The 22,289-nt window shown below is 65.8% G+C and overlaps 1 protein-coding gene across 5 annotated transcripts; it reads left to right on the top strand.

Annotated features, from left to right (window-relative positions):
- Positions 1-627: 627 nt before the first annotated feature.
- On the top strand, positions 628-20,332 carry PPM1F (protein phosphatase, Mg2+/Mn2+ dependent 1F). 5 transcript variants are annotated; one of them, XM_060401357.1, is made up of 9 exons: positions 1,377-2,209; positions 2,305-4,293; positions 5,082-5,332; positions 9,768-9,907; positions 12,571-12,773; positions 13,170-13,358; positions 14,991-15,134; positions 16,619-16,712; positions 17,279-20,332. In XM_060401357.1, the coding sequence occupies exons 3-9, from the start codon at positions 5,136-5,138 to the stop codon at positions 17,584-17,586; spliced, it is 1,275 nt and encodes a 424-aa protein (XP_060257340.1). In that variant the 5' UTR covers positions 1,377-2,209; positions 2,305-4,293; positions 5,082-5,135; the 3' UTR covers positions 17,587-20,332. The 5 variants fall into 5 exon arrangements, with proteins under 5 accessions (XP_027812666.2, XP_060257341.1, XP_060257342.1 ...); XM_027956865.3 differs by lacking the exons at positions 1,377-2,209; positions 2,305-4,293 and adding an exon at positions 628-692; XM_060401358.1 differs by lacking the exons at positions 1,377-2,209; positions 2,305-4,293; positions 17,279-20,332 and adding exons at positions 628-692; positions 17,131-17,272.
- Positions 20,333-22,289: the final 1,957 nt, after the last annotated feature.

Here is a 22,289-nt window from a genome sequence, read left to right on the forward strand (position 1 = left end):
GTGACGAGGAGCCAGGGCTGCAGGCTGAATTAGGGCTGGTCATCTGACTTTAGAACAGATAACCCTGGGTCATCTGGGTGGCCCAAAGTCATCACAAGGGTCTTCTTGGCTCTGAAGGTAGGGGACCATGAGCTAAAAGAGGCGGGGCAGTTAGAAGCTGAAAAAGGAGGGAAAACAGACTCTCCTCTAGAGTCCCCAGAAGGGAAGGGCACCCTGATGACCGTTGAACGTAGGCCGTTGAGACCCTGCAGGCTTCCGACCTCCAGGCCTGCAGATACTAAGTGTGTCTCAGTTTGTGGCAGTACGAAATTAAGGGTCCCTGAAAGGGTCGTGAGCCCCGGGCAGTGTCGGGTGGCACCCCCGCTCCACAGCCGCTGACCCGCTCTCGACTGTGCAAGCTGCCGAGTGTCTGGGCGCCCCCGAGGAAGGGGTTGCTTTGTCCACCTACCGGGCCGCCGCGGGCGGAGGAGACGCGCGCCCTGCGGCGGCGGCCGCCAGGACGGCCGCCAGGGGGCAGCAGAGGCTGGCCCCGCCGGCCCGTGCCCGACTGCGCCTGCGCCGCGGCCGCACGGGAAGTGGGCGGGGCCGGCCGGAGACGGAGTGGGCGGGGCCGGACGGACGGGAAGTGGGCGGGGCCGGACGGAGCGGCGGGCAGGCGGGCAGGCGGACGCCGAGCGGCCGAGCGGCGGAGGGTGAGGCCGGCAGGGATCGTGGGGCGCGGGGCGCGGGGCAGGGTGCTAACGGCAGGGGTGCGCCGGCGCGGGCAGAAGGGCAGGCTGGGGGGTCGCCAGGGGCTGGGGGCCGCGAGGGGCTGGGGGCTGCAGATCGGGGCCCCGGGGCGGGCCTGGGGGCTGCGCGCCCGGGGGTGCGGCGGGGAGCTCCGGGCCGAGCCGGGGCGCGCGGTGAGGGGCCGAGGCGCAACGCGCCCGCTTGCCCGGGGTCCCGCGCTCCCCTCCGCACCCTGGCCCAAACCCCTACGCCAGCAAGCCCCCCGCACCTCTGCCGGGCCGCAGCTGCGCCCCGGCGGCCCCCGATCCCGGCCCGGCCCCGAGTGTATCCCAGTGTTTCCGTTTCCAGCCAGCCCTCGGGCTGCGTGCAGCGGCGTTAGCCAGACGCGTGTACGATGGAACCTCAGGCGCAGGCCCCGCGCTGCAGCTGTGCGGCTTCAGGCGGGCCCCTCAGCCTCTCTGTGCAGCAGGGGAGTGGCAGCTGGCCGTGGTAGGGGTCTTCGTACCAGGCCTAACAGCACCAGGCCCTCCCGACAGTGCTGGGCCCCGCCCCGCAGCCTGGCACCCAGCGGGGACACGTGCTGAGTGACACACGTCCTCTTGACATACCCTGGGGCAGGCTCCGAGGGCGAGTTGTGCCCCCCGGGGCGCTGGCCGTAGAACTGGAGGCTCATTTCAGCCTTTCCTACCATATCCGGCCGATGGTCACAATCAAGTCTTTTTCCCCTGCCGCTGAACTGGAAATGACAAAGGCCGGGATGACCCCACCTGATTCCGGCCTGGCCGTTTCCTGCCTGTGCAGCCTCCGTGGGGGTTTGCTGGCCCGCCCAGAGCCTGTGTCTTCACTGCAGAGCGGCTGAGTCCAGGCTTGTAGTCAGCACAGTCATGAGAGGTAAACAGGACGCAGACAGCTAGGCCGACCTCCGCAGGCTCATTCCTAGAATTCCTTTCTAATGTGGCCCGGAGCCAGCACTGTCTGTAGGACCTGTCTGCTGCCCACCGCGTTCCACCGAGTGTCTTGGCTTCCTCTTTTCAGGGGCCAGGGCCAGGCCTCAGGCTGCACCTGCAGAGGGTGTTGGGAGGAAGCTGATACCCGCCTCTCTGCCCTCATGTTGCCAGCAGCTGTGTTCAAAGGGGCCTCGCATAGAGGGTGCTGTTACATCCGGAGACCGGGTCGGGGCGGGGGGCAGGTTACAATCTCATGAGAAGTCAACCCCTGAGAGCGGTGTTTGCACAGCGTGAGTGTGCCCAGCGCGGCACAACCGCACGCTTGAGACGAGTGGAAGGATGCGCTGTCCGTCGCGTGTCGCCCTTTGGTCGCTCAGTCGTGTCTGACTCCTGCTGACCCCACGGACTGTCGCCCGCCAGGCTCCTCTGCCCACGGGGATTCCCCAGGCAAGAATACTGCAGTGGGTTGCTATTTCCTTTTCCAAGGGATCTTCCCAACACAGGGATGGAACCCTCATCCCTGGCATTGACAGGTGGGTTCTTTACCACTGAGCCATCAGGGAAGCACACTGAAAATGAATGAGGTGATAAACTGTGTGTTATGTATACTTCACATCGGGCTTCCCAGGTGGCACTAATGGCAAAGAATCCACGTGTCAATGCAGGAGACGCAAGAGACGCGGCTTCGACTCCTGCATCGGGAGGATCCCCTGGAGTAGGAAGTGGCAACCCACTCCAGGATCCTTGCCTGGAAAGTCCCGTAGACAGAAGAGCCTGGCGGGCTACAGTCCATGGGGCCACAGAGTCAGACTTGACGGAGCATACGCGTTCCTTCACCTTAAATGTATTGAAAAGAAGAAGACCCATACGTAGGAAAAGATCTGGAAAGGTTTCCACCATACTCTTCCCACTGGCTGTTTAGGAATGAAAAAACGAGACTCTCCACTTGCAGAAACAGTGAAGATGATGCTTCGTGGCAGTGGTGCGGTTTTCCTTCCCTAAGGCTCTCTCTCTTTTCCCTCCTGTTGGGAAGTCAGGCAGGACTCCACAAGTAGCCGCCTTGTCTATGTGGTGGAGAAAAACCCAGGCTTACGGACATGCGAGCTGAGCTTCTAAGTCAAGATGGGTAAACTAGAGAAAAGCAGATGTTTCAGATGGAAAAAAGAGAAGGGACTTTGACAGGTCAGGTGCGAGCAGAAGGGCTACAGAGCCCTGAGGACTTTGTGGGGCTCTCGGCCGAGGTGGGGCAGAGCGTGCGGGTCTCGGGGTCTTGGGCACAGATATGAGGGAGGGGTCTGGGAGCGGCCAGCCCCCCGAGGTCAGCAGCCCCTGAGGAGTGCGCTGGGAGCCAGGCTCGTGACGGGGACCCTGGGTGGCTGGCTTGGCCCTTTCTTTGCAGCCCCGTGTCTGGGGGTGAGAGGAGGGGCCAGAGGCCCCTTAGTGGCCTGCACCGCGCTGGCCCCTGTGAGTATTTGGTGGCAGCACCGTTATTTCCACTGCAAGCAGCGCCTGGGGGGCCTCATGCCAAGAGCGGGAGGGCTTGGCCACGGGCCATGTCAGATGGGTCGAGCAGATGGCAGCGGGGGCTGGCGGCCCAGGGTCCCTCCCTCACCCCCTGCAGGTCCTCAGGCCTGGGTCCCGCCCCAGCCTCTCACCAGCCCCTCCCACCGGTGCTCACACCCGGCCCAGCGCTGCTGCGTCCTGCCAGCCTGCTGACCGGTGACCAGGCTCCATCCCCACCGACCGGCTCCTCAGGTGGTCCCGGGAGAGTCCAGGGCCCCGGCCCGCCCTCCAGGGCTGCCTACCCCCTGCCATCTCGGCCCGGGCTCCCATCGGCGAGGGATGCGCCCTGGGTCCCAGAGCCGGTCGAGAAGAGCATGTGCAGGAAGGAGACCGCCCATCGCTTTCCCCGGGTGTCCTGGGGAAGGCCGCGCCGTGTCCTGCCCGTTTCCGGCCCTTTGTCCTGCCGGGTGGTGTGAAAGCAAGCCCGGGGTGCTGGTAATGCCCACCTGCCCCTCTGAGGAGAGTTGCCAGCCAGCACCCCGCAGGGGCAGTCACGCTTGGGCAAGGGGTGCTGGGCACAGAGCGGAGCCCAGGCTCAGCTGCTGCAGAGGGGAGTGGGCTCCAGGCCTGGGGAACAGCGTCCCCAGGCCTGGCCCCCAAACACCCCCAACCCCGCGCTGGCAGCGAGGTGGAAGGTGAAGGTTCTGGATCGCCGCTGTGTGCCTCCCTCCGGTCCTGGGAGGTCTGCGAGCGGCGGTCTGCCCGTTTGACCCTGATGACACATCTCACGAGCAATTTCGGGGCTTGGAATTGCAGGGGGCCGGGCCGGTGTCCCCTGCATCGTTCTAACGCTGCGGCCGGGGGCTGCGCGGTGTTCCCTCACTTGTGAACAGATGGGAGGGCTGACCGTGAGTGCCAGCCTGTCCCCAGAACCGTCTCTCCTTAAATACGAAAGTGCGTTGTAAGTCACGCCTTCGTGTTTCTCCTAAAGACACACGTCTCTACCCGAGGGCAGCGACAGCACCGCGGAACGGGTGTGTGTGTGCCGTCGCTCCGTCGTGCCCAGCGCTTTGTGACCCCATGGGCTGTAGCCTTTGTCCATGGAATTCTCCAGGCAAGGCCTCTGGAGTGGGTTGCCATTTCCTGCTCCACGTGTTTCTTAACTTACCTCTCTTTGCTCTTTGCCCCCCCGACCCTCTGCTCATCACCCATCTTGCTTCCCTTCCCCCAAGCCTGCACCCACCTGTCCTTCCCAGAGACTCATGCCGAGCTAGGAGTTCTGATCCTCAGAGGGTCGGGGGTCCCTGGACCCCCATCCTCCAGCCATTCAAAGCCCAGAACAGTCAGGATGTTTAAGGACACGTACCCCCTGGTCAAGCCCTTTAAGCCTCAGGAGGCCTGGGACTCCTCCTGGGAGGACATAAGGCCTGACCACCTTCCCCAGGCCCCAAGTGTCCCAGGGGAGCCTTCTGCTGCACCATGGGGCTGCCTCTGGCGGCCGCCCGGGGCACATAGACCCCCTGCACAGGCCACAGGCTGCGTCCGCCTGCCTCCGGGGCCTGGCCCCGGCCCCCTCCTGCCTGCCTCTGCTGCTCGGGCTGTTCTCTGCCAGGAGCACGCCTTCTGCTTCTAGCCGGAATGCCTCTGCGCCACCCCCCCGGCTCTGTCTCCAGAAGCCACCCCTCTGGGCCCCCAGGTCCCCCATCAGGATTTGCCCCTCCCGCATGAGCCTCAGAACCAACTGCGTGCGAGGGCGGGTGGCCCTGCCCTTCCGCCTGGAGCCCTGGTCTTGGTGTGGCCCTGGCTTCCAAGAGGAAGCAGGGAAAAGTGGGCACTCAGCGCTGCGGGGCGTGGGCACGGGCACCCCCAGCCCCAGGCGCTGACCCTCGCGTCTCCCCACAGAGAAAAGACCAAGGACCCCGGCAGCAGCTCCCCGGCCCCTCCAATGCCTTGGGCATGGCTGAGGGGGCCCCGCGGCAGAGCGGCCAGACAGCAGAGGAGACCCCCGGCTTCCTGGACGCGCTCCTCCGCGACTTCCCAGCTCCGCTGAGCCCGGAGAGCCCCTTGCCATGGAAGGTGCCGGGGCCGGTGCTGACCCTCGAGGAGGCAGAGGGCGAGCTGGCCGAGCTGGCGCTGGGCTTCCTGAGCAGCCGGTGAGCGGTGTGGGTGCGGGATGGGGACCCAGGTGTGAGGCGGGGCACAGGACCAGGAGCCCAACAGGGACCCAGGGGCGGGGAGGGGGGCCCGGGACCATGACCCCAACAGGGACCCAGGGGCGGGGAGGGGGGCCCGGGACCATGACCCCAACAGGGACCCAGGGGCGGGGAGGGGGGCCCGGGACCATGACCCCAACAGGGACCCAGGGGCGGGGAGGGGGGCCCGGGACCATGACCCCGACAGGGACCCAGCGTGCAGGGAGGGGGGCCCGGGACCATGACCCCGACAGGGACCTGGGGCGGGGAGGGGTCCCGGGACCATGACCCCAACAGGGACCCAGCGTGCAGGGAGGGGGGCCCGGGACCATGACCCCGACAGGGACCCGGGGCGGGGAGGGGTCCCGGGACCGTGACCCCAACAGGGACGTGGGGGCGGGCACGGGACCGTGACCCCGACAGGGACCCAGGGGCGGGGCGAGGGGCCCGGGATGGTGACCCCCACCCTGTCGGCTGCACCCGCACCTTCCACTCGTGCCAATCACGTTCTACATGGGAATCCCCCCACCACCAGCCACCTCAGTTTCCTGGGGCTGCGGCCTGCAGGGTGGGGGTCTTCGATCAACGCGAGGGCCCCGTCTGCGCACCCAGGCGGCCAGCAGTCAGGACCGCCCCGACCTTGGTCTCAGCTGCGGTGTGGCGGGCCCTGTGTGCGACCTGGCCTGTTGGCACAGGCCTGACCCGGCCGTGAGCGCACTGGGGCCCTGCCTGTCCGTGTCTGCCTCCCTGTGAGGGCGCCCGTCCCCCACCTGCCGGGGCCCTGCTCCCCGACAGGCTCCCCTCTGACCAGGGGCCTCAGCGAGCCTTCCCGGGAGACTCAGTCCAGCCCCTCGTGGGTACTGGTGCGACGTCCCCTTTCTGTCCCCTCACAGACGGGGCGGCAGAGGCTCAGAGGCTGGCCCGAGGCCACGCTGGCCCCCAGCCACCCAGCCCCCAGTGGTGGTGGGCGTGTCCCCACTGCCCAGGCCACGAAGGTGAGGTCAGAGGGATGTGAGCAGCTTAGCGGAAGTTGGGGAGACGGAGAGCCACAGGCCACCCAAGGGAGAGGGTCGTGGGTGGGGCTGGGGGGCAAGGTGGCCTCCGAGCCTCATCCCTCCCGGGGGCCTCGCCTATCAGTGCTCACCCCCGGCGCTTCAGCATCCTTGGAGGTAGGCCAGCTCCTGCCCTGCACCCCTGGCGCCTGCTGGGAGGGGCCCGAGGCCTGTCCAGTTGGCCGCGGGGGCATGACGGCCGTGGATCCGAAAGTGTGGGTGGCCTGTCCGTCCACGTGGCGCGTGCAGAGGGTGAGGCTGGCTGCTCTTACTTTGGGGAACTAGTTCAGAGGCATACCGGGGGAGTCGAGCGGGCCTGGGGCCAGCTGAGGCCACAGTGGGGCTTGGGGAGCTGGATGGGGGGCGAGACGAGGGGCCGGGCACCACAGTGGCACTCGAGGGGTGGAAGGGATGTTCAAGGGCCCCGAGCCCGCAGCAGCCCCTTGGGCCACTGTCCCTGCCGAGCCTGAACAGGGCGAGAGGACCCTCCTGCCCAGGAAGGGGCCTGAACCGAAGACAGGGGTCGGCCCAAGGGGTCCGTCCACGCGGGCAGACGGTGCAGGCCTGCAGCTGGTGACGGGTGACAGGTCGGGGGTCACAGCCCCAGAGCCAGCGGTATCTCAGTTCCCGACCAGGGATCGAACCTTCGCCCTCCGCAGTGAGACGGCAGAGTCCTAACCGCCAGACCACCAGGGAATTCTCAACCTTGACCGATTGTTTAAACGGTGTTTCTGTTGTTTCCGGCTGTGCTGGGCCTTCGAGCTGCACAGGCTTGTCTCCAGGAGCGGCGAGTGGGGGCTGCTCTTGGCTCGGGCCTTGGGCTGCCCTTGCTGTGGCTCAGGGGCTCCCGGGGGCACAGGCTTCAGTAGCTGCTCCGGAGCACAGGCCCAGCAGTCGTTCTGACGGGGGCCCAGCTACCCACCCCCCACCCTGGCGCGCGAGAGCGTCACACGCCAGGGCCCGAACCGCGTCTCCTGCGTGGGCAGGTGGATCCTTACCACTGAGCAGCCAGGGACGCCCTTCGAAAGGTCCTCAAACGCGTCATTTTAAAAGTCCTATTTTTCAGCTTTTGTTTTTCTTTTTGGTTGCATCCCGCGGCCTGTGGAATCTCAGGTCCCCGACCAGGGATGGCACCCAGGCCCCCAGCAGGGAAGGTCCTCCAGCCGTTTGAATGGACTTGCTTTCCGTTGCTCTCGTCCTTCCCAGCCTTTCTTTCCTGTGTGTCTGCCGTCTGGTGGTCAGCGCCCACCTGCACACCCAGCAGCCCGTGTGCAGGCGCTTGGCCGTCCAGGCCCGAGCGTGCCGATTGTGAATGGATCCTGCGTGAGAGCCTCCTCCTCCTCCTCATCGTCAGGGGTCAGTCCCAGGCCCCTGGGCGGGCTGGACCCCGTAGTCATTGAGAGGAAGTTCCATCTCTGCCGCGGGCCTGCGGGCTCCCTGGGAACCCAGCAGGCAGTGGCCCAGAGTGGTTCTTGTTTCCTGGGTACCTGGTCCCTGTCGTGAGGCATGCTTGATGGAGTATTTGGTGGCCTCAGGGCACCGGGTGGGGCCCACGTTCAGGCATTGTCCTGTCCCCAAGGCCGGAAGCCACCTCCCTGACCCCCCTGACCAGGGCTCCGGCCACAGGAAGCCGCTGCAGCCTCGCCCCGAACTGGGACCCGGGAACAGCAGCAGTTCTCCCCACCGTGCAGGGGGCCCAGCTCCAGGCAGGAGATCCCCACGGGGCTGAGGAGCGCACTCCTTGGGTCTCGGCTGGCTGTTTTTCAAAAGCGGGTTCCAGAGGCTGCGCCCCTGAGTCAGCTTCTCATTTTTATAAAAAGACGACAGACTCATCCCAGCAGCTCCCTCAGGCCCTCTGCAGACTCACCAAGGACTGCCCAGGCAGACACACCCTCCTAGCCGTCGGGAGGGCCTGGTTCTGCCCGGCACAGTGCCTAGCTGCCCTTGGGCGTGCCTGGCCGTGGGGACAGGCCAGGATGCCAGCTCTGGGGCCCAGAGAGCTGGGGCGTTCCATGGTGGGATCCGGTCCTCGAGTCCGGGGGCTGTGCCCGCACACCCCGGAGCCCGTGGTGAGAGTTTCCCATATTGCTTCCCGCTGGCCTCGCTCTCTCCACCCCTAGCCTCCCAGAGCCCCCACGAGACCCTCTTCTGCCGGGAGGCTTCCTGGCCCCTCCTGCTCCTCACCCTGGCCTGCGCTGACCCTCAGCTCTGTGCAGCCTGTCTGCCCTGGGAAGCGGCCAGCCAGGTCTTGCTTCCCAGATTCGAGCCCAGGTGGCTCCCCTGGCATCACCGTGCTTCCCCAGCCCTCTTCAGCTGCTCTGCCCCACCCCATTCTCCCACCCAGACCACTTGCCCACCTGCCCCAGGCCGCTTGGCCTCTGGGGAGCCTGAGACGCACTGCGGATCTGCCCGGTCCCCTGCCCAACACACCAGCCCCAACCCCTCCGGTCCATTGCCAGGCCCACCCTCCGTGGCAAGGCCAGGCCGGCCTGAAAAAGCCTGGTCAGGTGGCGTCACATCCCTTCTCTGGCCACACCAAGGATATGACCCTGTCACCCTGGCAGCCGCCTCCCCAGAGCCCCTTCCCCAGCTGCCTGGACGGCCTGCTTGCCTCGGGGCCCCGAGTGAAGGGGGCTCACAGCCCGTGGGTGTGGCACTCCCCGGATTCCTGGGGTGATGGCGATGAAGCGCCACGGGCTGGGCAGCCTCAACGACAGCCGTGTTGTCCCGAGATTCTGGAGGTCGGGGTCACAGAGCCACGTGTCTGCGGGGCCGGTGCCTCTGGCCGTTGCTGGCTGTCCTCAGCTGGAGAGCCGCTCAGCAGTCTTCACAGGGTGTCTCCCTGGGGTCTCTGCCCCCGTTTCCCCCTTCAGTAAGGACGCCAGCATGATCTCGTCATAACTGGTAGTTTCTGCAACAGCGCAGCGTCCACACCTGGTCACGTGCCAAGGCGCTGGGCTTAGACTCACACAGGACTCGATTCATAGGGCTCCCCAACCCCCAGGGATCCCCGGCTGGTACTGGGGACCAGCAGCTGTCTTGAGGCTGGGCGTTGGGCTGTTTGTCCAGTAGACTCAGCCCACACGTCCGTGGGCCCCCCTCCCAGCAGCCGCAGCGAGGCACCAGCCCGTGAACGGTGTTGCCTGGACAGCCATCCGGCTCCCCAAGGGCCCGAGGTCCACCTGCTCATCCTGGCCTCGGGCAGTGTGCGAGTGGCCGCCACTCCTTCCCGGAGGACCGCCCTGAGGGGAAGGGGGCCGGGGTTGTCCCTGGAGTGTGGGGCAGACCCCAGGGTCCCGACTCCGGCGAGGAACGGGCCCCTCACTCCAGGCCCCCACCCCCAGGAGCGCACCGCCATCACTCGCCGCCTGCCTGGCCCACGAGGCGGTTTCCCAGCTGCTGCGGTCAGACCTCTCTGAGTTCAGGAAGCTGCCGGAGCAGGAGGAGGACGGGGACAGAGCGGAGGAGAAGGCCCCTGTGATACGTGAGTTCCCCCTGGGGGCCCCGGGGGCTTAGCAGGAGACCGGCTGTGGGGGGCCCTTTCCTTCCCATTCGCTGTGGGCAGTGCCAGGCTCACGACAGTGGCAGAGTCTGAGCCCCAGGAGAGGCCTCCCCAGCGTGCAGGACGAGCCCTGCAGCCTGGGCGGTGGACAGCCTTGTCCGGAGGAGCCCGGGGTGCCTCGTGGGCCTGCCCTCCCACCTCTGCACGACACGTGGGGGGTGACCTGGGAGCCGACTTCGGGGGCCGCGGGGTCCAAGGGCCGTGGGGTCCAGGGGTGGAAAATTCAGAGTCCAGGCCGTGTCTCAGCTGCAAAGGTTTGGGAAGCCGGCGGGTGGTGACTTTGGGGTCCCTGAGAGCAGTGCCCTGCTCCCGAGCCTGCAGTCCGCGCCCGGAGGCGCCCGGCCAGGAGTGAGCCTCCCGCCAGGCAGGCCTGCTCTGCAGGCCCTTATGTCGCTCTCCTGGTGGCTTTTCCCCCAGGGCGGAGGTCAGCTCAGGTTGCACCGGGACTGCAGCCTCGGGCCAGGCCGTGGGGTGCGTCCGTTGGGCCCGCCATCAGCAGGGCCTGTGTTCCTGCGCGCTTGCTGGGCTGGCGAGGGTGCGGGGGTCGGGTGGTATGCCTGCCGGGAGACAGGGTGGGTTCCAGGGTCCAGCCCCGGGGAGCAGGCGGCGAGAGCCTCCTCAGGTCTCTCCATTCATGCCCCTTCCTGACCCACTGCTGTTTTGTCCTTATTTTTAATTGAGACACAACTGATGTTTGACGTGTAACGTGAGCGCACGGTGCATCGGTTTGCTCCATGTATGTTACAGGGGGCTACCTGGCACCTCTACCGCCTGACATGATTTTCGGTGCCACATGCAGGTCAGAGGGACACACACACACACACACACACACACACACACACACACACGGTTCTTCTGCCACACACACACGCATTCCAGCCCAGCTCCACCACGCATTCCTGCCCCACGGCTGGCGGGCAGGCGATGATAGACCGCCTTTGTCCCCTGCCAGGCCTGCCCGCCAGCCCACAAATGCCCCTGGCCCCTCGGCGGGAAGCCAGCACCACCTGCTGGCACAAAGGAGCTGGCGCGGCTCACAGCCCAGAGCCAGGCCTGGGGGCTCCGAGGGCCAGGGCAGGGGGACCGGCTCAGCCCGCCCTGCCCTCCAAGCAGGCCTGGGCCCGCCACGCTCATCAGCTCACCCCCGTCATGGGAGTGGAGCGCAGGCAAGTCTGTCCCTCGACGCCATTCTTGCAAGACTGGCATCGCTCAGGAGTTCTAAGAACCCCTGCTGTGGGCAGAGGTGTGACTGAGACCCAGTGTGGCAGGGCAGGGGGAGCCTCTGCTCGCCCCGTCCCAGAGAGCTGGGCCCCACTCTGCAAGGAAAAGTGTCAGCGTTTATGGACCTGTTTGAAAACCAGCTCCTGGGATTCCCGGTGGTGGCTGAGACCCCCACGGTCCCCATGCAGAGGACCTGGGTAGATTTCCTGGTCGGGGAACTGGATCCCACGTGCAGTAACTGAGACCCCACACAGCCCCAAAAACAAAAACCAGCCTCTGGCTGCAGTGGGAGACGGGGAGAGCACCAAACAGTGCCCTTAAGGGAAAGCCTGGCCCGGGGCCCTGCCCTGCAGACATCCTCTGCTGACCCTGTGGGGTCTGTGACTGTCCTGCCGCTGAAATCTGGGCCCACATGGGTCAGAGGCGTTCACGTTCTCATGATCAAATGTGGAATTTCCCTTCTCTCTTATTTTCACGGTTTTTTTCCCTTGGTGTTGATTTTTCAAAAAGATTGTGACGTAAGCACTTCGTATGCTTGCAAGGTCGATTTCCGTTCCATCCTTGAACTTTTTAAAATTAAACTTGACACTCGGGTAGCTATGGCCTCAGCTGTGAGAAGTGGCAGTGAGGACCCTCTCTTCTTTGTCCCCCAGTGGTAACGTCTTGAAAACCAATGAAATAGCAAGACTAGGATCTTGATGTAGTTTCGTTCCACACAGATGGCGCCTTACCGCTATGGCCTCCCTGGCAGCCGCCTGCCCCCGCCCTAAGCCCTGACAGCCCCCCATCCCCATGTTCTTATCATCAGAGGACGCAGATAAGTGATGTCATGCACGATGGCTTTTTCCGCTGAGCGGGGCTCCCTGGAGAGTCACCAGGCCCCTGTGTGTCAGGAGCGCCTTCCTTCCTCCCTCCCGCTGGCCGCTGGCCGCTCTCCGGGGCGCTGTGTACGAGAATAACAGCTTAATTCTTGATCTTCATTGGGAAAACAGACCGTAACTTACTCTGTTTTTGGATGTATGTTGTTTTTCATTAATGCACAGTTAGTAGTTGGACACCACTGAGGCGACTCAGCAGCAGCGGCGGCCTTGTACTTGTTCTTAAGTTATCTTTGCGTCTCTGGCTCTTTCCTGGGGGTGCAGCTGTGCAGTCGGGCAGGGGCTCCTGTGTGTGTGTGTGTTTCCAAACCAGGCATGTCGTAGCTGGTGACACAGGCTGTGAGCGGGGGTCTTTAGGCTGCTGTGCCCAGGGGCCTGGGCAGTCAGGCTGATGGACTCCAGGGGTCTTGGGAAGCAGGGGGTGGGATCAGGGAGCCCCGGGGTCCGCAGGGGTGCCTCCCTAACAGACCCTGTCCTGCCCCTCAGTGCTGGACGCGGCGGGCCTGGCGCGGAGCCTCTTCAACCACCTCTGGCAGGCGTGCGGCCAGTGGCAGCAACAGGTGCCGCCGGCGGCCCGGGCCCCGCAGCGCCAGTGGCTGGTCTCCGCACACGCCATCCGCAACGCCCGCCGCAGGATGGAGGACCGGCACGTATGCCTCCCCGCCTTCAACCTGCTCCTCGGCCTGGAGGTGAGTGGGGCCCGGGGTGGGAGGGGACCCTGGTGCCCAGCGGGGCCGCCGGCCAGAGCCCCAAGCAAGTGGGATGCCCACCGCTGCCATAAGCACCTGCCGGGGACTGGGTGGCCAGGCTCATCGTCCCCGCCCAGCTGGGCAGGGGAGGCCCGGGACCCGCCCACTCGGCCCCCTGCTTGCCGAGCTGCACCCCACCCACCCCCCCAGAGCCGCCTGGGGCCTCTGCCCCTGTCCACGCGCCCCCACAACCAGGCCAGAGCAGAAGCTGAGGCTCCCGAGGGTCGTCCTCCCCAAGACCCCCCGCCCCCAGCTCGGCCTGTCTGGTGGCAAGGCTGTGCGTCCCCCAGTGCCCGGGGCAGCCAGGCCGTGACCCCGCCCCGCACTCCCGGCCAGGACTCGGTGGAGCGCGCCTACTTCGCGGTGTTCGACGGGCACGGAGGAGCGGATGCCGCGAGGTACGCGTCCGTGCAGGTGCACGCGGTTGCCGCCCGCCGGCCAGAGCTGGCCACCGACCCCGCGGAGGCCCTCCGCGCGGCCTTCCGCTGCACCGACGAGATGTTCCTCCGGAAGGCCCGGCGAGAGGTGAGCGCGGATTGGGGGTGCCAGGACGGGCCCTCGCTCCTGCCTCGACAGGCCTGTGGCTGGAACCCGCGTGGGGCTCTCTCCAGCAGAGGGTGTGCAGGCCTCATGGGGCGGGCAGCGAGACTGTCTCGTTATCAGGGGCGGCGGGATGACAGGTGCGGGGCTCTTCCTTGTGGTTCCCAAGAGGAGACGCCACCCCACGCCAGGGCCATGCGGGAAGCCTGCAGGGTCGGCCAGGGGACAAAGGACAGCTTGGCTCCCGTGGGCAGGCACTGTGGCAAGCTGAGAATCGGATGGTTTGACTAGGCCTAGGGGCTCTGGCCCACAGGGCGGTCCCCAGCCATCAGGGCAGGGAAGATGGCCTGGGCCAGGAGCCGCGGAAGTGCTGAGGACCTGGGCCCAGAGCGGCTGGCTCAAGCAGGTCACAGAGCGCGTCCGGGAAGACACTAGCGCTCTCTTGGAGTCAGCTCTGGGAGCGAGGGCCCGCTTCAGGGTTCAGAAGGCCCTCGGAGTGTCTCCACATCGTAAAATGCAGAAGACGAAGCACAGGATCAGGGCAGGCAGACCTCAGAGGCCTCAAGGGTTTGGTTATGGACCGCCTCCGCGACGTGCACACAGTGAGGAGGCAAGTCTCGTGACTGTCAGGTTCCCGGCAGATAAAGGCTGGGTTTGCTCTCTGCCCTCATCTGCAAGCAGGCAGCTGCGTCATGTCTGAACGCAGCAGGCTCCTGAAACAACAGCTAGTTGCTAAAAACCCCGTCGCTGGAGCCTCCATCGCAGCGCGTGCGCTTTCTGCCGTGGAGACGTGAGGGGACCGACTGCAGATCGCTGAGACAGAGTCAAGGTGTTACTGTCCCAGCATTATAGCCACCGCCCCCGGCCCCCCAGGCAGGCCCGCCCGGACTGCCGGTGTTGGCAGCTACGCGGACCCACCGTTTGTTTCTGAAAGAAGAAAGGGGGCATCTGGCTCCTGACCTGACTGCCCACCTCGCCTCCCCTCGCACCTCAGGGTCCTCCAGCCCCGCACGGTGGATGCTAAGATGGTTTTAGAGACCTGGAAATAGCCAGGTGTCTCTGGAGGGGGTGTGGGGAAGGGGACACAGTCTGAGCACAGACCCTCAACAAGGCTGGACTTTGCATCTGAACAGAAAAGCTTCCAGGTCCGAGACCCCGGGGTGGGCGCCCAGGCACCCAGGAGTGAGAAAGAGTTCCCTGCGGCAGGTGCTTAGCTCAGGCTGTGACGATCCCGACTCACCTTTGCTGAGGTGTAATTGACACGTGACGGGCTCCATGTGTCCAGAGTACCGGCTGGGGGGATGTTGGCACGTGTTTCTGTGCCCGTGTGCCCCTCACTGCGGTAACAGACATCCCCGTCACCCCCAAAAGTTCCTTCCAGCCTTTGTGGTCCCTGCTCCCTGGACCCCCCAGCCGTCTGCTTTCTGATGTCGCAGATGGCAGCGTCTGTGCATGCCGACTTGATGCAGACACCCCTTTCACGCTGTGGGGTCCCTGCGTGCGTGGGTCCATTCATGTTTGCCACTGAGCGCCGTTCCGGGGGGGGCATCTGGCCAGGGTGGGCGCCTGCCTGCGGCCTCCTCGCCCCCCTCACCCGCCTGCGCCCTCTCCCTCCAGCGGCTGCAGAGTGGCACTACTGGCGTGTGCGCGCTCATCGCGGGCAACACCCTGCACGTGGCCTGGCTCGGGGACTCCCAGGTTCTTCTGGTGCAGCAGGGGCAGGCAGTGAAGCTGATGGAGCCGCACAGACCCGAGCGGCAGGTAAGGGGCCCCATCCTCCCAGGGGGCTCCAGGCGCTCCTGCAGAGGGGGCTGCCCCGCGCCCAGTGGGTCCTCTAAAGCTGGGCGTGCTGGCTGCCAGGAATCTCACAGAGCCCTTCCTGTCTCAGCGACACGGAGCCCAGAGCTGCAGGACGGAGCTTGGTATCTGCTGGCAGGTGGCCCAGGAGGCAGGGTTGACACGCAGGCAGGGCGCACCGGGCGGTGGGGAGGCCTCAGGTGGGGAGGCCTCAGGTGGGGGTGGCGCGCGGTCGGAGCTGGGTGGGGCCGAGCCTGGGGCAGCGGGCCGCGAGGAGGCGCTAGGGATGCGAACACACGCAGACCCCGCGGCAGGCTGCCGGAGGCCGGGGAGGGTGCGTGAGCAGGAGCTGCCGCTGAGACTCCAGGACCCACTTGGCAGGGAGCCTGGCAGCTCCCAGAACAGTGGGGCCAGCAGAGGGCGAGCTGGGGGCTGGGTCACGGGGAGGCTGTCGGGCAGCTCTGGGGAGGGCCTGCCCGTGAAGGCGAGGGGGGCGAAAAGGAAGGGTATGGGCTTCAGGGATGCAGAGTCCAGGAGACCTTGGCACCCAGGAGGGCGGCCGTGCCTTTGGCCTGAGGCCCTGGAGCTGTTGGTGGGATGTTCCCTGGGGGTGTGGGGCCTGGAGGGGCTGCAGGACACACACACCCACCTGTGAGTTGAGCAGGGCTGGGGTCGTGGAGCTCCGGGCTCTGCACGGGGGAGGTGGCAGGCGATGGGTGAGCCTCCTCAGAAGTGGGGGGCACAGGTGAGCGGGCTGGGAGGGTGGGGTCCGTGGGCGGACGCAGTGGCCAGGGCCCAGGCTGAGCGGAGCCGCGGGAACCCACCCCCAGCCAGTAGCCCTGGATTGGGCCTTGGGGAGGCTGGGGTGAGAGGGCGGCTGGGCTGGTGGGGGGCCCGTGCCCCAGGATACCCCGCCTGGACCGGGCGGGGGGTAGAGGCGGGAGCTGCAGGGCAGGCATGGGGGTGACTGCAGCTGCGTTGGAGACGCCTCTGCTCGGGGAGCTTCCAGAGATTGGAGACAGTTTCAGGGCCCGAGGCTGGGCCAGGCCTGTGCGGTCCTCTCAGGCCTGGAGCCCCGTGGTGGAGCTCCAGGGAGCCAGACGGGGGTATGGCGGGTAGAGGGGCCCAGGGCTCGTCCAGGGCCTGTTCAGCGTCACCCAGCCCTGCCCAGGGGAGGCACAGTGTCCCTGAGAGACGGCAGTGGAGGGCCCCTCAGCGACCTGGGTCCTGGCTCTCTCCGCTGCCGCGAGCATGTTCCCCAAGCCCGAAAAGCTGCGCGGGGACAGGGCACGCATCCGCCTCGGCACTGGCACCTTCAGCCGCGCCTGCGTCAGCGGGGCAGTTCAGGTGGTTTGGCTTGCCTCCCCGCCGCACGGTTCCCAGCGCTGCCCTGGATGCCAGCTGGCCTCCCCTCGGACGGCGTGGGCACACCCTGGCTGTCTCCACAGGACGAGAAGGACCGCATCGAGGCACTGGGCGGCTTCGTGTCACACATGGACTGCTGGAGGGTCAACGGGACCCTGGCTGTGTCCAGAGCCATTGGTAAGGAGGCCAGGGGCTGGGAGGGGGCCCGGCACGGCAGGGTCACCTGTGGAGGGGCTCGGGTGAACCCGGGGCACACATGCAGACGCCTTAGCAGCTTGCCTCCCAGCTACATAACGGCAGTTTCAGTCACGTTAAGACAGTCTCTCGGGAGGGCCCAGGGGAGGCCCTCGGCTGCGCCCGAGAGGGCTGAAGGTGGCCCTGGGGCGGTCTGTAAAGGAGGCTGGCCACCTGCGTTTTCTAGCTTAAAAACAAAGTACATTCCGTCTCCTCCCCTCGGCCTCCGCGACTATGGGGCTTCCGTCTCCCCCCAGGGCTGAAGAAATGCCTCCTGGCTCTCTAACCCCCCCCAGGAGCCCAGCCCCTCCCAGCCCCTCCCAGCCCCTCCTCTCACCGGCCTGCTCTGTCTGCCGCCCAGAGCACTTGGTGCCGCGCGAAGCTACCTCTTGGCAGCCATGTGCCCCGTGAGCCGCCGTGCCTCGGAGGTGGGGTGGCCGCAGGCTGGCCAGGGCAGCAGCAGGGCGCCCGGCCCTCACCACCCTCCCCACCACCCTCGCCTGGCCCAGGAGACGTCTTCCAGAAGCCCTACGTGTCTGGGGAGGCGGACGCGGCCTCGTGGGGGCTGACGGGCTCCGAGGACTACCTGCTGCTGGCCTGCGACGGCTTCTTCGACGTGGTCCCCCACCAGGAGGTGGCCGGCCTCGTGCGCAGCCACCTTGTGGGGCCGCGGGGCAGCGGGCTGCGCGTGGCCGAGGAGCTGGTGGCCGCCGCCCGGGAGAGGGGCTCACACGACAACATCACGGTCGTGGTGGTCTTCCTGCGGGACCCCCAGGACCTGCTGGAACCAGAGCCTGACACTCCGAGGAGCAGCTAGGAGGCGCGGGCCCCCGCCCCCCACCCCGTGATCCTCCCCCACAGATGCCTTAGGACCTGGCAGGAGGCGGGCAGGCGATGCCCCCCACCGCCTCGAGAGAGCACCCTCCTGGAGGGGCCGGGGGGCAGGGCCCAGGCTGCAGGTGGCGGCCGCAGCCACACCAAAGACACCGGGCCTGCGCTCGGGGTGGCCGGGCGCTGGGGCCGCGGGCGTCGTCCAGTGCCCTGGGCGCCGCGCAGAGGTTTCTTGTTCCCCCCGACTGCCCGTGACCGAGGATTTGGGGGGTGCCCGGGGCTGCCGGCACCTGAGTGCAAGGGGTGGGCCTCGCGGGAAAGAGGCGGGGCGCCCCCCCGTGGCCCCCTGGTGCCCACACGCAGCTCGCGCTCCAAGGAGGGGACGCCCAGACAAGGACGCCTGTCCCGCCTCTGCTCGTCTTCTTCCCGGGAAGCGTTTCCTTCAGAAGCAGTGTTTCAGGTTTGGTCCACGTCCTGTCAGTGCCGAGAGGTTCCGTGGGTCATGCAACTTAAGGAGTTACACGTTATTTTGTTCCCTAGGACACTTTCAAGTATTGATTTTCTTTTTTTGTGAGACGCTCCTTTTGCAGTATTACTGGAATTTTTTTCCCCTCAATCAGGATTGAGAAACATCCTTTTCCAGGTGGTGTAAATAAGCCATTCAAGTGCCTTAAACAGCCATGGGCAAGGCTGGGGCCGCTGGGCTGGTTTGGATGCCCGGAGCACGCTTCAGTTTTTTTTTTTTTTTTTTTTAACAAAAGCAGGATTTGTTTTGTCAGAGCGGCGTGATTTTGAGCAGAATTCTCCCCAGCAGAGTTCTTTCTGCCTTTGCACGGCCTGGGCCAGACCTCAGGGCTCCAGAGTTGGGGTGACCGTGGCCCCACCTGCCTCCCCACCCTCCTGGTCCCATCCCCCAGTCTCTGGACCCCAGGCCAAGGGACCGAGCTCCACCTGACGGCAGGTCCGTGCTGCTGTCTGGGATGTTCCGGAGGGCCTGGCCTGTCAGCGGTTGAGTTGGTTTCATCAGGACACACCCCCGAGGGGCCCTGGCCGCGTTTGGAGGCAGCGGGAGAGCAGAGGCAGTCTGCTCTGGTCCCAGCCTTCGCTGCCCTCCTCTGCCCGTCACCCACTGGCCCCTGCAGCTCCAAGGCTTCAGGAAGTGCGTGATAGGTTGGCTCCCCCGAGTTGGTGTGGAGTTGGAAGTGGGGCGGGGCGGATCCTCTGGCTGGAGGACGTAGAATCTTCATGATGGGTGGGGAAGCGTGGTGGGTGACTTAGGCGAGGCTTCAGAGAAGGTCACTGGGGACTGGGCCGCGGGAGGGGCTTATGACGGGGGTCCCCAGGCTGCGGGGTGCGTGCAGGAGGCGGTCAGAGTCCCCCCAGCAGCAGGGCCCAGGACAGGCTGCACTAAGGAAGCCCAGGCCCTCCTCACCCAGGGAGAGGGCTGAGAGCCCCTCGTGAGGCCGGTTCCCAGGCTCAGCGTTGCTGCCCCCAGCCCCCAGCCCCAGCAGCAGGAATGAAGCGGCTGAGCGGGGTCCCGGGCTCGCTCTAGAAGCCTCTTAAGCTGGTCATTGCAGCTCAGAGCTTTGGTGGCCAAGTGAGCAGGTGTTACTCCATCTAACCCGAAGGTCTCGCCTTCCGGGAGCCAGAAGCCCCTCGTCAGGCCCTCCCGGCACAGGGGTCAGCTGGCCCTCAGGTTGGGGAGGGGGGCGTCGAGGGGGCGCCCCTTGTTCTCCTGCCGAGAGGGGCTGGCCTCCTGCAGCGCCTGGTTGCAGGGCTGTCCCCCTCCGCCCCAACCTGGACTGGGCACCGTTGGCTCCTCGAGTCCTGACCCACTGCCCCTTCAGGCCACGGTCTTAAGATGGCCCCCAGCGGGGGCGCCGGTCTAGGATCCACGGTCCCCCCTTAATCCCAGCTCTGTTCCTTGGTCACTATGCGGCCCTGGGCCTCCATGCCCCCTCGGTAGGGCATGGGGCTGCCCGGGGCTTCAGGGGCGATGGTGCCAAGGCTAGCAGCCCTCCCCGCCCGCAGGGAGGGGTGATTAAGTATTACTAGTGTCTGTTCTTAACATTAAGTAGGTTGGGGAAGAATCGAGCTATGGATGCCGGCGCCTTCCTTGTGTGGAAGACGGCAGCCGGAGCCCTTGAGCCCTGCTTCTGCCAGTGGGGCCACTCTGCAGCCAGCAGCGGCGGGCAGGCGGGGCCCCTCGACGCAGCCCACCCTCAGCGTCCAGGCCTGGGAGAGTGGCAGGGGCCAGGCCCCAAGGGAGAGGCGCAGATTGTCAGTCTGGGGTCCTGAGTCGGCTACGGTGACCCCTGCCCTCCCCAGGCCAGCTTTCAGGCCCTCCCTCCCTGTCACCTGTGCCCCGCAGCTGGAGCTCCACCGTGGACTCGGGTGTCCTGGCCACTTCTGCAGTATTCCCAGGGACGGTGGACGGCTCCACTGCTCCCGGCCCCTAGGCAAATGGATCAGGCAGGCCTGGGTGGGATGAGCTGTTGGCTTCTGGCTGCAGCCCTGGGGGCATCCCCGGAGGCCTGCACTCTTCTCCAAGTCTCCACATGTGCCTGCAGCCTTGCCAGGGGTTTATTTGTGGGCATCTCGGCGGGCTTCCTGGAAGTGGTGTTCCATGTGAAGGGTTCCCAGACGGGGTGGCGGTTTCCCCATCTGAGGGACAAGTCCCAGGGCCCCCATGCTCATGTCAATAAACCACAAGCTCTGAACCCCTCCACCAAGTCTGGAGTCCTGCCTTCTTCCGCTTCCTTACCTCCTTGTCCCCCAGCCATCAGGATGTGGTTTTGGAAGCTGCTGATGGACGCAGGTTCCATCCCTGGGTCAGGAAGATCCCCTGGAGGAGAAAATGGCAACCCACCCCAGTATTCTTGCCTGGAGAATCCCGTGGACGGCGGAGCCTGGTGGACCACACGGGGCCACAAAGAGCACACGCGCGAGAGGGGCTGTCCAGCAGTCCTGCAGCGAGCGGGCCGTTCGGGAGAGCCCTGCCGGCCCACAGCGCCCCAGCCACCGGCCCGCCTGCTTCCTGTCCCCGAGCCCACGGGCCGCAGCAGCAGGAGAGCCGTTCAATGGGGGCCTGATCCCTGGGGAGGCCAAGGCCGGAGACCCTCCACCCTCGCACTCAGACGGGAGGTCCTCTGTGCTCTGGCTGAGCTCAGCTCTCAGGAACGTGGGGAGCATGCAAGTCGATCATGTGTGGGGCACTCAGAGCCAAGTGTCTCAAGATGGGGTGGGAGGTGGTGCTGGTGCTTTGCAGGGAGCCCGGCCGCCCCCATGCCATGCCTTTGCCAGCCGTCACCGTGGGCCTTGCCGGGCACTCCCGGATCAGCCCTGAGCTCCCCGTGCCTGCCCCCGGCTCCATGGCCCGGGGCAGTGGTCTCCCACCTTCCAAACCAACCCTCCCCAGCAAGGGAGGCAGCTTGATCTGTCTACCCCCCGCCACCAAGGGAGGCTGGGGCTCCCAAGCAGCCCACCCACTCAGCCATCTGTCTCGCCCTGCCCGCCCCCTCCGCCTCCTGGCTCCCAGCAGAAAGTGCCGGCAGCCTCCTCCTTAAGCATAGGCTGTCTTAACGGTTCCCTCTTGAGCGGCCTCACGTGTCTGAAGCTGGGCTGCGGGCAGATGGGGGACGTGTGCACACGTGCACGCAGAGACACACACACAGAGCTGGGAGCCAGCGGGGACCAGACACTGGGTCTTGTACCCACCAGGTCAAGGTTCCAGCCCGGGAGAGCTGCTGACAGCCCCCAGAGGCGGGGAGACAGGCAGGGAACCAGCCGGGAGAGCCGGTGAGCACTGCCCCCCCAAGTCCCTGCAGAGGGTGCGGGAGCCCCATGCCCACCCTGGTTCTGGCCCTGTCAGGACAGACCCTCAGCCAGCCCCACCCATAAAGCTGCACTTCATCCCAGCTCTGCTTCTGGGGTACTCGGGCCTGGATATCTGGGTGCCCAGGGCCAAGGGGTGCGTGCAGACTCCTGGGGGCCAACCCAGGCCCGGCGGGGGTCCCGCCCGGTGCCAGGCCGGGGCCCAGGAGGCTGCTCCTGAGACCACTTCCCACTGCTTCTCACAGCTCGACTGGGGCACCTGCCTCCTCCCCTTCTCCCTCCCCTCCCCTCCCCTTTTCCCCTCCCCTCCCCTTTTCCCCTCCCCTCCCCTTTTCCCCTCTCTCCTCCCCTCCTCCCTCCCCTCCCCTCCCCCTTTTCCCTCCCCTCCCCCACCTCCATTGCTAAATTATGGAAGTGAAATGACAGGCAGGACAGGACAGATCTTGGAAAGGAGAAGGAAACCAAGACTCCGGGTGTGCAACAGAACAACCAAGGTAGATGTTTAGAAATGAAACAAAAAAAAAAACCCACCTGTGAAAATGAAATTCACCATTTTGCCCAGAAAGGCAAGCAACAGAAAGTTGCCGAAATGAAACAGATTTCATGTACGAGGTGCAGATTTTGGAGTTGGGACAGCGTGGACACATCTAACGGAAACAGGCCGCAGTTTGGTCCTCTTGAGGTCCGTTGTGTAGCCCTGTGTGACGGGGGCCTCGGGGGGAAGCTGGTTCTAGGCAGCTGCCGCTTGTGTCCAGCCTGCGTGTCCCCGCCAAGGACAGCCGCCTGTCACGGCCCCCTCATCCAGCCTGGGCCGGTTCTTCCATCAAGCGTTTGACACAAACGCATGAGAAGCAA

Source organism: Ovis aries, chromosome 17, assembly GCF_016772045.2.
Source record: "Ovis aries strain OAR_USU_Benz2616 breed Rambouillet chromosome 17, ARS-UI_Ramb_v3.0, whole genome shotgun sequence".
NCBI classification, from domain to species: domain Eukaryota; kingdom Metazoa; phylum Chordata; class Mammalia; order Artiodactyla; family Bovidae; genus Ovis; species Ovis aries.

Excerpts from the sequence above, each read along its gene's own strand:
- PPM1F (XM_027956865.3), top strand. The coding sequence starts at position 5,136 with ATGGCTGAGGGGGCCCCGCGGCAGAGCGGCCAGACAGCAGAGGAGACC. Across the intron at positions 5,333-9,767 it reads CTGGGCTTCCTGAGCAGCCG|GAGCGCACCGCCATCACTCG; the intron begins GTGAGCGGTGTG and ends CCCCACCCCCAG. Across the intron at positions 9,908-12,570 it reads GGAGAAGGCCCCTGTGATAC|TGCTGGACGCGGCGGGCCTG; the intron begins GTGAGTTCCCCC and ends CCTGCCCCTCAG.